The 14,538-nt window shown below is 40.8% G+C and overlaps 1 protein-coding gene across 2 annotated transcripts in view; it reads right to left on the bottom strand.

The window, feature by feature from the left end:
• The window catches only part of GPR158 (G protein-coupled receptor 158), a 209,335-nt gene that overhangs the window by 184,426 nt on the left and 10,371 nt on the right, over positions 1 to 14,538 (bottom strand). For both annotated transcript variants that reach the window (XM_040592584.1, XM_040592585.1), the window contains exon 2: positions 8,605 to 8,710. In XM_040592584.1, the coding sequence (XP_040448518.1) occupies positions 8,605 to 8,710 (106 nt within the window). The remainder of the gene's footprint in view (positions 1 to 8,604; positions 8,711 to 14,538) is intronic.

Raw genomic sequence — 14,538 nt, 5'->3', positions numbered from 1 at the left:
ACAATACTGGCAAATGCCAACTAGAAAAACAAAATATATGAATTACTGGGATTTAAACAAAAGCATAGGTAAACCAAAAGCAGTTCTTTTTCATTAGCAAAAAAATATTCACTTCCTACTGTAAGTCACCAACAAAAATGATGGCATTTGAATGTCTAGTGCTCTAAAATTGTGCCCCAAAACTATAACTAAATGAGTTTGCTTCTATTAAGGCTATTACTACACCTCAGTACGTTGCTTTGAATATGAAGTTTCAACAGCTATTTTTCTAAGTTTTCATCTTAGGGTCTTTAATAAGTTTTCAATCTAATTTTAATTTGTTATAGGAAAAAGAGGAATGACCTTTCTTCTCAAGGCTAAATTAAACTTGTCTCGTGCGTGTATCATGAAGTATTAAAAGAGCAGGAGAAACTTGTTACATTTAATAAAGTTTTTTTAAAAATAAGGCAGACAAGTTTTTTGTATTGGTTTACTATTGCTTAAGTCCATGTTCTTTCAACAAAAATAGTGAACTGTAGAATATGTGCATAAGAAAAATTTTCATGTTTTAACAACAAAAAAACCCTCTGCAGTATATGGCCTGAATAAGCCAATCACTAAGTATGCAAGTCAGGAAAAGAGTCTGCACAGTTCATAGGAAGCTGGTGTCCTTTGCAATGACAGCAAGTGCAGCAACAGCTCGTTCAGCTAAGAGGGCGTTGTGTGGCTTAATTTTTGACCAGAATGCTATCACAAATCAAGATCATTAAGAAAACTATGAAGCTGTTCAGACACAGGTTTCAAAAATAGATCAGGAGGGGTGCTTAACTTCCTGGAACTATCTGAATTATGGGGGAGATGCATGCTGTAATGCACCTCAAAATCCCACTTGGAAGATGATCCAGCCTGGGTCCTTGGTTGGAGCACATCAGGACTCCTTTTCGTCACATGCTTGGCGTACTTTTCTGCAGAAACCAAACTGTGGAGAGGGTAATTTGCACACCTGGAGATCACACCTCAATTTGAGTCAGGGTGGCTATCAGCTTAGAGATAATCATTTTGCCTCTCATCCCAGCTGTAAGATGGGGGTAATAGTCTTTATAATATCTCAGAAGATATGGGAATATACTTGTGTATCTTCCAAGATAAGCGTATCACATCTCACACAGAATGGACCAGATGCTTCAATACTGAAATGCTGTATCTTTATCTAATTGTGTACATCTAATTGTGCTTAATGCTACTAGAGGTTTTTGCAGATATTGTACGGTGCTCTGAATGTAGTGATAACAACCAAGAGCCCCGAATGAAGCTGTGCTCTGTTTAAGCCTAGATCTGATACAGCTACTGCCACTTTACTTCTGGGAAAGATAAGTCACAGCCAGCCTGCTGAGGATGAACAGTCCAGCCCTGCTACAGTCCCCAGGCTCCTTGCTGGCAGGTCTTCTGTGGCTCCCAGTAGTACCTGATCTTCCACCTCTTGCCCCAACCACAGACAGTCAGTTTCTCAGTCTTTCTCCAGGGAAGAACTCTTCCCTATGTCCATTCCCCTCCCTGTGACCTCCCCTTTGCTCCCACCAGGCATATTTTGTGCATGCTAACTAAACTTCTGGGCCTCAATTCTTTCCTTCCCAAACAGGATGGGAAGACCCAACAGTTCATCTGATGGGCACTGCCTAAGAGGATGCTCTGTCCAGCAGAGAAAGATCTGAAAGCCATAGCAATGGATCTAAAAGAACTGGTAATAGATACAATTTTTTGTAGATAGATACAAATAGATACAATAGATACATTGCCCATCAACTGCAGGAGAAACCAAATACCTCCTGCTATTTTCATTTTTGTCAGACAGCATCATTCAACCAATCATCTACTGCTTTTCACTTTTTAACTCTGGGGAAAGGAAAACAGCAGCAAATAGAACCGAGCTGGATGAATTCATTTGAATGAATGCTAACTAGGATGAAAGGAATTGCTGCAAAGATTTTCTTCTTTGAAGAAAACATTGATAACAAAGATTAGCTCCTGTAAAACACAGGAATTTCATTTTTTTTGAAAAGAAAAGATGCTGTAGTTAAGCAACCTGGCTTTTCCTTAAACTGAAAGTTGTTCTTCATAGCACCTTGTTTATCACTGAAAGCTCTGACAAACTTCCACCTTATTTTATGTAATTGTGTCTAAGGGAGTGCCAGATCAGATCTGGTAATACTGTCATAAAGGGACTTTTCCCATGAACTCAGATGATGCAAAGTTATTTTTAAAATAGCATCAGAGATGTTCTTTGTGTCTACTGTATGCTCTCCAAACACACCAAGTTGTGCAAGCAGCCATCAGTCTGAGATAACAGATACGCCTTTCTGCACTTGGATCCAAGAACACCGGCTGCATTTTCCTCTATCTCTGTACCAAACCAAGCCGCTCCCTTTTCTGTCTTACATTACCCCTTTAGCCCAGGATTTGATATAGCATTTAACATTTGTATTCTTCTAGGAAGAAATATAATCTGACATATGCTTTCTACCCTGGTTTGGGTACTTCTCTTGCCCTGTCTTGCATGCGGCTCTGGTTTCAGCTGGGATAGGGTTAATTATCTTCTTGGTAGCTGGTGCAGTGCTGTGTTTTGGATTTGGTGTGAGAACAACACTGATAGCACACCTATGTTTTTGGGTGTTGCTGGGTGATGTTTATAGCAAGTCAAGGACTTTTCACTTCCTTGGGCCCTGCCAGTGAGAGGGCTGGAGAGGCATGGGAAACTGGGAGGGGACTGAACTAGCCAAAGGGATATTCCATACCATATGACATCATGCTGAGTATATAAACTGGGGGAGGAAGAAGGAAGGAGGGGGGGGTGGAGGGACAACAGGGACATTTGGTATTATGGCATTTGTCTTCCCAAGTAACTGTTACACATGATGGAGCCCGGCTTTCCTGGAGGTGTCCGAACACCTGCCGGCCCATGGGAAGTACTGAATGAATTCCTTGTTTTGCTTTGCTTGCATGCACGGCTTTGGATTTACCTATTAAATTGTTCTTATCTCAACCCTTGAGTTTTACATTCCTTTCCAATTCTCCTCCCCATCTCTCTGAGTGAGGGGGAAGTGAGGGAGCAGCTATGTGGTGCTTGGTTGCCAGCCGGGGTTAAACCATGCCAGATGCAATCTGTAGCTCCAAGGATGATAATTATTTCCAACATAGAAGTTAACTATATTCCATAAACCCTGTTCATTCAGACTGAATCACCAAACAGCTTTCTTTTCAAATTTTTCTCATTCTGACTGCATTTTTCCTAATGAAAAGGACAGAAAATACATGCAATAAGCAAAACTGATAATAGTGGATATAACCCACTGAGTTATGACTTCAGATGCTAATGTCTTGTCATGCTTCCCCTCCCACAGAGTATGTGCATTAACAGCCTTTTCCAGTTTGACAAGGGCACTGGAAAGTGCCTGAAAAAAAAAAAAAAACAGAAAGCACTGGGGGTTTTTTCCTTTCTCCCAACTCAGACCCACTGCAATTTTTTTAAATCAGCCCCTGCCTCCCTCTTTTTCAGTTGGTTGTCTGTAACACTATATACAATAAAATATGATTGTCCCAAATGTTTTGCTAAACAATAGAAAAAAGATTTTGGCTGTACTGCTCATTTGTTTTCCTTTCTCAGTTGTTTTTGTGTTTGCATAGAATAAATACACACAGAGTAGGCCTATGCAACTTCCTACAAACACAGATATACACACTATATACAGACAGCAATGCAGCTTTTCTGTTTACTCTGCCTCTCATTCCCTCTAGATATTTTTGCACACTGTCATTTGTGGAATACTGTTGAAACCTAAAGGGATGTCAGCTGAGCCTGCCTTGCACTGCAAGCTGTTGGCAGTCTCATTAAGGATGGGGGAACAGCATGGAGTCCGCTGCTGTTTTTTCACAGACTGATGCTGCTGGTTGGAAGCATTCGGCCAAGCTCAATGGGCTATGCTGGCTGATCTCTTCAGATGCTCCTCAGCCTTGATTTTAGAGTCCTTGTTGAGACATCAACAGTAAAGTTGTTACTAAAAGTGCCAGCAGCTGCTAACAGCATCTATGGGGAAGGAATCTAACACATTAAAAGAAAAATCTTCAAAGGTTTCAAAAGGGTAAAAAGGCATGTTTTCTTACCCCCACAGCCAGCCTTGCCTGTATAATGACATTACTTCAGTAAAAAAAAAAAAAAAGTAAAGACATTACTGGGTAACTATTTTTTTCCTGTGTTTGTTAACTCCAGAATTACTTGCATCATTTTGGTCTCTACCCAATTAATTTTAATTATTTCTAACCCTGCAGATATTACCCACCTCATCTGTTGCAGTCCCACAGAATCCAAATCTCTTGCCCACATATTTTTGGGGGAAACTGTTCCCTATTTGTGCATCAAGGTAGAGGGCAGGAAGGAAAATGTAGCTCCATGCTTCACCGTGAGTTGTCCCTTCTTAACTTAGGTCAAGAAGAGAACACCTGGCCATCAGCCTCTTTTTGGCCGATACAATTAAAAAGAGGAAAAAATGTTCACAATTGAAATAGGCTTTAGCCACTGCTGCCATTTGGCTTTCCCATGTAATGTCTCACCTAACTTCCTGCCTAATTAGACTGGCATTTTCCATTCATACTGAGGTTGTAGGAGGGCACTCTTCTCCTAGTTCATCTAGGCTGCTGTGAAGTCAGGGATACATGGGTTCCATGCACAAAAGAACAAATCAGGAAAAATATTACTATATATTAGGAGTTTAGGTAGTCAATTTAAAAGTGGGGAATCTAGAGTACCCAGCACTTGCTTTTGTTTTGTACTCAATTTGAGGGCACCATGCACAAATCAGGATATTTAAGTCACCAATCCACCTTCTGAGGCACACCTAAATCTAGTGACAGATGGCAGTTAAAGGAAGAATATTATGTTTAAGCATTTTGTGTACTTGAGTTGTAATATTCCTTAATTTCCCAATCACACACTATTTTTCTTTCAAGCAAGGACTAGCACTACAACTATTTCATCACATCATCAGGTTACTTGACACCTCCCAAAGCCAAATCCCAATGTCGTGGTTAGCATCATCTCCTAGTGACTCTGTGCCACAGCACATGAGGGCAATACAGTACTTTCAACAACAACTTTCTGGTAGAAAATGGGTCCCATCCATTCCTTCCCTCTTCCTGTCTACCACATACGGACCGCTGGTTTACTACATGTTTACATGCGCTGTAGTGCACCTCCATCTCCCTCCTTTCCATTGATTCTTATTTAGAAGGTAAACACTTCAGGACAGCACAGAAAGTAGGAAAATTTGTCTGCAATTGTCTAGTAGATTCCAGCCACTATAAAATTAACTAAAATAAGACAAAGAAAAGAAGCATTTTAGTAACCCATCGTTTTGGCTTTTTTTCTCCTCTTGTCCATTCCCTAAGACACTCCCTTTCCCTTCTCTGTCACTTGCTATATTTTCATAGTATTAGGGAAGAGAGGAATTCTATCTCTGAAATACTGATCTTTATGCCTTAAGATTTAATGGCACTGGCAGCCCAGCCATGTAGTATGGGCTATGCAGTAAACAGACTTTCAGAACCAAATCAGAAACTCACTATGGCAAAGGCTTACCAGTCTGTGGAAAGGCTATGCTGCACTAAATACTCACATTACCTAACAAAACTAGAGAGGAAGGAAAATCCAGAGACCTCTGTTTTAACAAAGCATTAAAAGCAGCATATGGGACCTGCTTGTAAAGAAAGAAGTCCTCATCAGACTGAACTCTCCTGAAGTGGTGACTATAGGGTAAAAGAAGAGAAAGTTTCTCTATAGATTGTTCCCAGCAACTTCCCATACCCAAACCAGGGCCACTATTACTGAGCGAGGAGTCACATCCTCTTTAGATGCAATAAGGAAAGACACTCCCTGTTTTGCAAGTTTCATTTTGGGGGAGGTTTGTATTACCTATATATCCTTGTTAGCCATGACAGTCTTGTGGATTTAACACTCTACTAAGTGCCATGGAGATGGAAGAACAGCCGGCAGGTTTTTGTTGAAAAGCCATTCATGAAGTGGCATTAATCTCCTTGCCCATGTTTTTAACACCTTAGGGTGTGAACACAAGCCACTCACATACACAGCATCCCTCATTAAAGATCTTCTGCCCTATAATGTATATTTTAATTCCTTTTTGCATCATAAGAACTCACTTATGGACTACAACATCACAGTAGGTGTACTAAAACAAAAACATGCAACTGTCCAGTAAAAAGAAAATGACAACCTCCTTTGTAACATCAGTAAATGTAGTGCCTCCTATTGTCAAAACAGCACAAAGCAGCTCTGGTTTTGTACTGATATATGAGGTTGGACTCAACAGTAGCAGAAGTGTTGTACCAAAAAAAAGTATTATTGCAAACCATGTAGAGCAGTTTGTTAGCCCTAAAAAACAAGGAAAACACTATGCAGAATAAACAGTGCAAGTCAGCCCGGTAAATAAAAGCTCTGCAAAGAAGCTTGCTTGAGGACAGAAAGCTTTACAACAACACACCCCAGAACCCCAACATGAAGAACCAATCTATAATGTACATTTTAAGTAGAAGAAATGTTATGGTCTCCTTCAGCAGACAGGAAATTTCCACTACCCTCTCAGCAACAGCAGGAAGCCCAGAATGCCAAGAACCCAGTTCTGGCTCAAAGTTGGTGGAAAAACTGTCTCTGCATCAGTGACCCACGACAGCCACCTTGGTTTCTCATGCACAGTAAGAGACCAAATCATAGAAGTGAGATTTTTCCAGTTTACCCACTGAGACACTAAAAACTATGGAATTAAAATGGGTTTTGCAAGCAATAGAAAATCTTCTGTAACCCTTAACGTTCTTTCACGCAGAATTTCATTCTGCACTCAGTTCCCTAAAGCAGTCTGCTTGCCTCATGTGCAATAATAAAATGGAAGGTAGATTTTACTGAATGTCGTATTCATGAAGAAAACCCCTTTCTATAATCAGAGTGAATTCTACAGAGAAACAGAAACTACTTTTTACTCCTGTGAAAATGAATTGTGAAGAGTGAAAAAAATCCTTTTATTTCCCTCCCTTCTTCAACAGATTCTTCCAGAGAGAGTAGCTTTTTGCATTGTTCTCTCCAGGACACGCTTAAGGACTTAAGAGTTGGAAGGGAGTGTAACTGTGGGATTATATCTGGTTTGGTTTGACTCATCTTCTGGTTTCCTATATATTAAGAATACAGAGCATGATTAGAGCAAAAAAAAAAAGTTATTACAGCCCATTACAGCAACGGGCTTTGAACCAGACCAAAGGTGCATTAAAGCCCACGATTGAGCTTTCTTAATTTTCTCCATTTCACTCTTGCCTTGGTTTTTCTTAAGCCTTCTCATAGGGATGTTTTCCTCCCTTTTCTTCTTGGTTGCAGGAAGATACACAACTTACAATCCCACTCCTCTGCTGACAATTTTGCTCATAAGACATTAAGAAAAGGAGGAGAACTTGCCAAAATATATAATCACATTCAGGATAACTAGCATATATTTAAAAAGATGTTTATCAGATCTCATGGGAAACTATTCCTTCCAGGAAGAAACAAGATATTAAAGCATTCCCTTGAATTCAGAAGTCAAAAAGTACTTAAAATATTTTTGCAAATGGAAAAATATTTCCATTTGAAATTAGTCTTTATCAAAGACTACTTGATTTCTCATTTCAAGTTTAAGGAAAAAAATTGCAAATGAAAAATACCAGAAAGGATGTATACAAAAATTCTGAGTTTTTCTTGCTCAAGAATGTTAGCAGATTAATTCATCAAAACCAACTCTTTCCCTAAATTTAGATTTGACTTTGATAAATTGGCATTTTATAACTAATTTGGTAAACACCTCCTGACTTCCAGTAGACAAGTCAACTTTCCCTACATTTTAATTGCCCTTTCTGAAAGCACAAAGTGCATGAGGTACCTACTCCCACAGAAAACAAAAGGGTGCCTCTGAAAACAACAACATATGCCATAACAAAAAGAAAAAAATAATCACTGAATGTATTTTGTTTTAAAGTTTCATTGAACATATATGACTGGCCAGGCTGAATGATCTACCATATGCTAACAGACGGAGCCAGGCACAGACCTTCAAAAGAAAGGGGAAGCAGGAAGGAGCTGAACAGAAACATTTAGTCAGCTCTGTCAAAACCTTGGCATTTCTGTTAAGAATCACAGTATCCAATTCTGCCTGTTATTCTGTGTCATTCTACCAAAAGCCCATATTTTTCTGAATAATTATTAGTAGCTTTTGAGCTACTTTATCTGTATTTTGCAAGGCTGTCCAATCAAAAGTGACACTGACATTAGAAGTCCATTTTGATTTTGAGTGTAAAGTAATTGTTTGACTTGCAAGCAGAACTTCATAAATCATTTCACTGGTAATATTTTGTTTATAGCTGTTATTTCTGCACAATAACTTAACTTCTGCTAACTATTAACTTGCACAGAAAGATTTTTTCAGCTTACAAACCACATTTAAAGTCTACAAAACAGATAGCATTTATACTACAGAAAATTATTCATAGTGGGAAGACTTGTTATTGAAGTGTAGCTCAGTCCCTTAGGGACAGACATACCTCAGAATTGTTGAGATGACACCGGTGCGTCCCCGAGAACCACCCCTCACTCGAACACTGGTCAATGTCCACCTTCTGCAGATTGATGTCAACTTTGACAACGCCTCTGAAAACAGAGAAAACCAGCCTTCAACACAGTGTCTACAGAAACAGGTTAAACTTCTTTATGATGCTGTAGCCAGCAAAGTGGAACTACATCTTTCTTCTAAATACAGGATTTGATGAAAAGTCTGAAAACAGGTCAGTTTTGTGTTCCTAAAGCCATGATGGCAGAGACACATTCTCACATTAGACCTTACTGAGATGTATTACAACAAAAGCTCGGTAAACCTCACACGCTGACGAAGCATATTGCGGCAGGTAAGAATAAGTTATACACTCAAACAATTTAATGCCCTTCACATTTTACAACACAGCGAAGAACTATGATACAGTGGAGGATCTGCACTACTTTTTCCCCAAGGCCAGCAACCTCCCTGTCCAACACTGAATATATTACCAGGTGCCACACCTAACCCCAAAGCCCAGCAGTGACACCCTCCCTTTTGCTCCAGGGAACACTTATTTGCAACAACTGGCAAAAGTCTTTTTCTGTACCCTCCCCAGGGACAGCCTGGCCTCAGGCCTCTCCTCCAGCAGACACCCAAACACCCCTCTCCCCCACCTCTGCCAGCCGGTGCTGGTATAATACCAGATACAACACACAGGTCTTCAAGGACTGTCAGAACTGCATTAGTGCTATGCCAAGAACACTCAAGTTTTCATCATCTGTCTCCTCAGAAATGTTTTTTGAATGAAAAGCTAACCACTTGATAACAAAGCTAACACTATTTTATAAACAACTCTGAAATCACCAAATGAAAAAAAGCTCTAAGACTGTAGTTGTGTGCCTTACAAAAACCCTTCTAAGATTTCCTTATTCTCTCTAAAATAACCTCCAGAATTACTTTGGACGGAGAACATTTATAGCATCATCTTGTGAGAGCATGTATCTGCGACTGCTTCACTGCTGCCTGGACTTAGCAAAAATGTCAGTATGCAACTTCTGGTAGTTAGATCATTACACAGACTCACTTGTAACAGAAGAATACTCTGTACTGATGTCTTAAATCTATGGTACCATTCCTTTTTAAGTCAAATCTTTTTTTCTGAAGTGGCTGGAATGTTTATTTCCACAGTCTGAACTTCCATGACTACAAACACCATCATCCCCTCATCAGGCTGTGGACTGCCAAAGGTGCAGCCTAACCTCTATCTCACAAACACCTTACCCACCTCAAAGCATGCTGCCTCGTTAATTAAGGCTCAGTACATCACCATCATCATAAAAATGCCTACAGAGCCATATATTTGAGAGGCCACTTATGAACAAAATCAGAACAGGCGTAAGAGAGTGAGCTTGATCCAAACTAGGACAATACTGCTCCCTCATACCTGACCCCAGTATAACCAAGTGCAAAGTGACCACAGCAGCTATGTTTGGACATTCATCCTCAGACATGCTATACAGTCATTGCAGAAACACAAGCATATCGTTTAAGTGATCCGATGAAGAATGCATTAAGCAATTATGCAGGAAGTCAGACAGCACAGGTGCACTTCATTACCTTCTGCCTCCTGCCTAGAATCTAAACAATATAATGGTGGGCACACTTAGAAATTACCTGAAATATTTAAGTGCTGGCTCCACCAAGTTCAATTTGAAATAGCATACACCACGCTTCTAGAATATTCAGAAGTATTTTTAATTTACAGCTTTGTGCCTTTCTGCGCTTGAAGAACAGTCTCTCCAGGGACTGCTAAAACTACACTTCCACCCCAATTAACCGCTTCCCAGGTGACCTCTGACTTCAAGGGAAAACCTGCCATCCTGTCCAGACTAACTCCTTACAAGATGCTGATGTCAGTGGATTACAAGCTTATCTTAACCTGATAACAAGGTATCTGTCTCAGATACTCATAGGCAGAGGTAACTAATTCCTCATCTGGTCACATGCAGATCCCACCAGGTAAGTTTCTAATACTTTCCGGACCTTTCTGAGCATAAATATTAGCATGTGGACTGGGGACAGGAGACGTTCTGCAAGTAAATAATCTCACCATGGCTGTGTACAGGCACAAAGCAGGTAGCAGGACCAGGATCAACACTACTCCTTGCTTTCCTAGTTCATGTTATACACCAGGCAAAGGTCTCTCAAACATTAACATGATTCCAACTACATTACAGAAATCAGTTTATATAGTACTAAAAAAAGTGATGATTCACCCTTATTAGGACTGCAAGAGATTCACCTGGGAGACTCTCAAGCACCTTAGGGAAGCGGGTCTATTTCCGTTTCATGGAAAGCTTTTCCCTTGTGGACATTTTGTTTTTAACTGGTAGGAAAGAAAACTCCCCTTTCCCTTTACAAATGCTTCCACAAAGAGGGACAGACTGCAAATTAAGGGTAAACAATCGCTCCTAGGAGAGGAAGAGCACCTTAAGATTTTGCTTGCAGTATCATGAGCACATCCTGAAGAAGCACAGTGTCAGTACAAAGAGATAAAACATTTTCAAGAGAAAACTTAACTAGAGTTTACTTGTGAGAAAGACAACACATACAAGCCAGAGGAACTGGGGACAGCAAACACACTAAGTAAGCATTTGAGTATGTCCTTGTACCAGACACTGCAATCTGAAGAATTAGTGGCATGTTTTAGTGGGCCAAGAGGCAGAAAAGCAGGATAGCATCCTAATGCTCAGAGCCATGTACTGGAAAGAAAGGAGATGTACTTCCAGGTTTTTCCACATCAGAATTAAGTTACTTGTATCCTTTGAAAACCATTTGTTACAATTATTTTGTTCAAAACAGATATGAAAATCATAGATTCATACAGCAACTGTCATTGAAAGAAGCCTCTTGTGATCATCCAGTCCAACCACCTGCTTACAGCAGGCTCAGTTTAGCTGGGTTTTTTAATACCTCAATGGAGACTTCACCACCACTGGGAAAACTGTCTGACCACCCTCACACTGTCAAAATAAAAAAAGCTTCTCTGATGATTAAACGTAGGTTTTTTGCATTTCAATTTGTGCCTGTTGTATTTTCTGCCCTTTCACCGACTACCCCTGAGAAAAGTCTGGCCCTACCTCCTTTATGGTTTTTTCCATCAGGTATTCACACACGTGTAAGATCCTCCTGGAGACTTTTCTTCTCCAGGCTGAACCATCCCAGCTCACTCAGCCTTTCTCTTTCAGATTCTCCAACCTTTCATCATCTTTGTGGCCTTCACTAAGCTCACTCCAGTACATCTATGTCTCATTCTGCGGAGCCCAGAAGTGGACACAGCCCTCCTGATGGGGCCCCATCAGGCTGGGTGAAGAGGAAGGACCACCTCGCTCAAGCCATTGGCGACACTCTTCCTCTCACAACCCAGAAGGCTGTCAGTCATCTTTGTCACAAGCACACACTGAGTGTGTTGTATGTTGTAAAACCTGTATTTACAGAAGAATTTTTTTGCCTGTACTGTTAAATCATAAAAAAACACCATGTCAAACTGGTGCCCACCAGGACCCTCCAGACCTTTTCTACAAAGCTGCTTTCCAGCCATTAAGCCCCCAGCCTGTACTGATACACGGGGTTATTCCTCCATAGGTGCAGTACTTGGCATTTCCCTTTGATGAACTTCACAGGGTTCTCATTTGTTTGTTTCTCCAGCCTGTTTTAGTCCCCCCCTGAATGACAAAACAATATCTGGTCTCTCAGCCACTCCTCCAGATTTTTATCATCTGCAGACTTGCTAAAAGCACACCCTACCCTACTGTCCAGGCCACCAAATGAAAGTGTTAAACAGAATTGGCTACACTATCAGCCCTTGGGGTATATTAATATTGACTGACCTCCAGCTGAACTCGTCACTACACACAGGAGGTTATTGGGTTGATTAAACACTATTTCCCCTTCACAAACTCATGCTGACTACTCCTAATCACGTTCTTCTCCATGTGTTTCAGAAGTAGTTTCCAGGAAGATCTGCTCCATCACCTTCCCAGGGATTAAGATGAGGCTGATCAGCCTGTGTTTCTCAGAAAACATTAAGTCTTGCCCTTTCCATGTCCTTCGTCACAAAGTCCACTGCCTCATTGAGCAGCTGGCCCACATTCTCCCTAGTCCCAGTTTTGCTTCCAGCGTATTTTTGTTGCCCTTCATGTCCCTCACACCAGATTCAGCCCCATATGGGCTTTGGTTTCCCTGACTCCATGCATAGAATCATTTAGGTTGGAAAAGACCTTTAAGACCATCAAGTCCAACCATTAACCTAACACTGCCAAGTCCACCACTAAACCACGTCCCCAAGCACCACATCTACACATCTCTTAAATACTTCCAGGGATGGTCACACAACCATTTCCTTGGACAGCCAGTTCAAACACTGGATAAACCACTTGGTGAAGAAATTTTTCCTAACATCCAACCTAAACCACCATGGCGCAACTTGAAGCCATTTCCTCTGGTCCTATCATTTCTAACACGGGAGGAGAGACCAACACCCACCTGCCTACAAGCTCCTTTCAGGCAGTTGTAGAGAGCGATCAAGGTCTCCCCTGAGCCTCTTTTTCTCAAAGCTAAACAACCCCCATTCCCTTAGCTGCTCCTCATATGACTTGTTCTTTAGACCATTCACCAGCTCCATTCCCCTTCTCTGAACACTCCAGCACCTCAATATCTGCCTTTCAGTGAGGGGCCCAAAACGGCACTACTGAGACTGCAACTCGAATACAGTGTTCAAAGTACAGGGGGACAATCACTGCCCTTGTCCTGCTGGCCACACTGTTTCTGTGAACACGAGCATCTTGTATCAGTCATGCTCAGACCATGCCTCCATATTCATCACAGGTTACCTGACCCTGCTTCCACCTCTTGTGCACTTTCATTTTACGCTTGAGTTTTGTCGGAAGCTCCTTGTTATGCCACAAAGGCCTGAAAATTATCTAATGTCAAAATGTTTTCACAATACTTCTTCCAGAAACACTACAAAATTCTTCCTTTTAAAACTGTGTCTTCCCTTTGCTTCTCATACTAAAGCTTTTCAGAACGTTTGCCTTTCACAAAACTCAGTCTTCATGAATTCAATACATCTCTACCTACACTCTTCTGTCTGTAGCTCTTCTGTAGCACAGCCTCAACTTCTGATACGATTAAGTTGTTCTGTTTTTTCCTTTTCTCAGAGCTTTATGAATTTCTGCAGTGAAAACAGGAAGGAAAAGCTACAGTAAAGCCCAGAGGCAGGCATATGAAAGCAACCTCTCCTGACAGTTAATATCTACCATACACTTTCCATTTTTGCCCCCTGTGGTGCACATTATTCTTTTTTCACTAGACCTCTGCAATATATGTTCATGCTTCATGGCACCATCGCAGTTCTGATGATATAGTAACAGGGTCTGCTACTACCTGAGGATACCTTACTTTCAAAAGAAAAGGTTTTTTTTTAAGCATGCATGTGGCATTTACAGAAAGCATGATGGTAGCACAAAACTTCTACTGCATTCAAAATAGCAACGCACCCCAAGTAAAACACCGCCTCAGACTTGTACCCCACCATTATTATACATAGAGTACACCAATGTGATATATTTCTGAAATTCATCTGTGATTAATACAGGAGCTGGCACAGTCTGTTTAGCCACCCACATTTCCAGTTATTTTTGATTCAACATTCAGAAAATGGAACATACGGGAAAACACATCCTCCTAGAATGTATATGGACCAACTACCTGTGTTATATTTATTGAACTAACTGGGAATAACTGCAGCTCTGCAATCTTCATAGAAGCAATCAAGACAAATATTAACAGTATAAGAGCAGACTCAGATTATCAGCATAACACATTCATCCACACTGACAGTGCTGCCTGGCTGAACCCAAGCCACAGTGGAAAGTTAGTAACA

This window comes from Falco naumanni, chromosome 4 (assembly GCF_017639655.2).
Source record: "Falco naumanni isolate bFalNau1 chromosome 4, bFalNau1.pat, whole genome shotgun sequence".
NCBI lineage: Eukaryota > Metazoa > Chordata > Aves > Falconiformes > Falconidae > Falco > Falco naumanni.
This window is presented reverse-complemented; position numbering and strand designations above follow the sequence as displayed.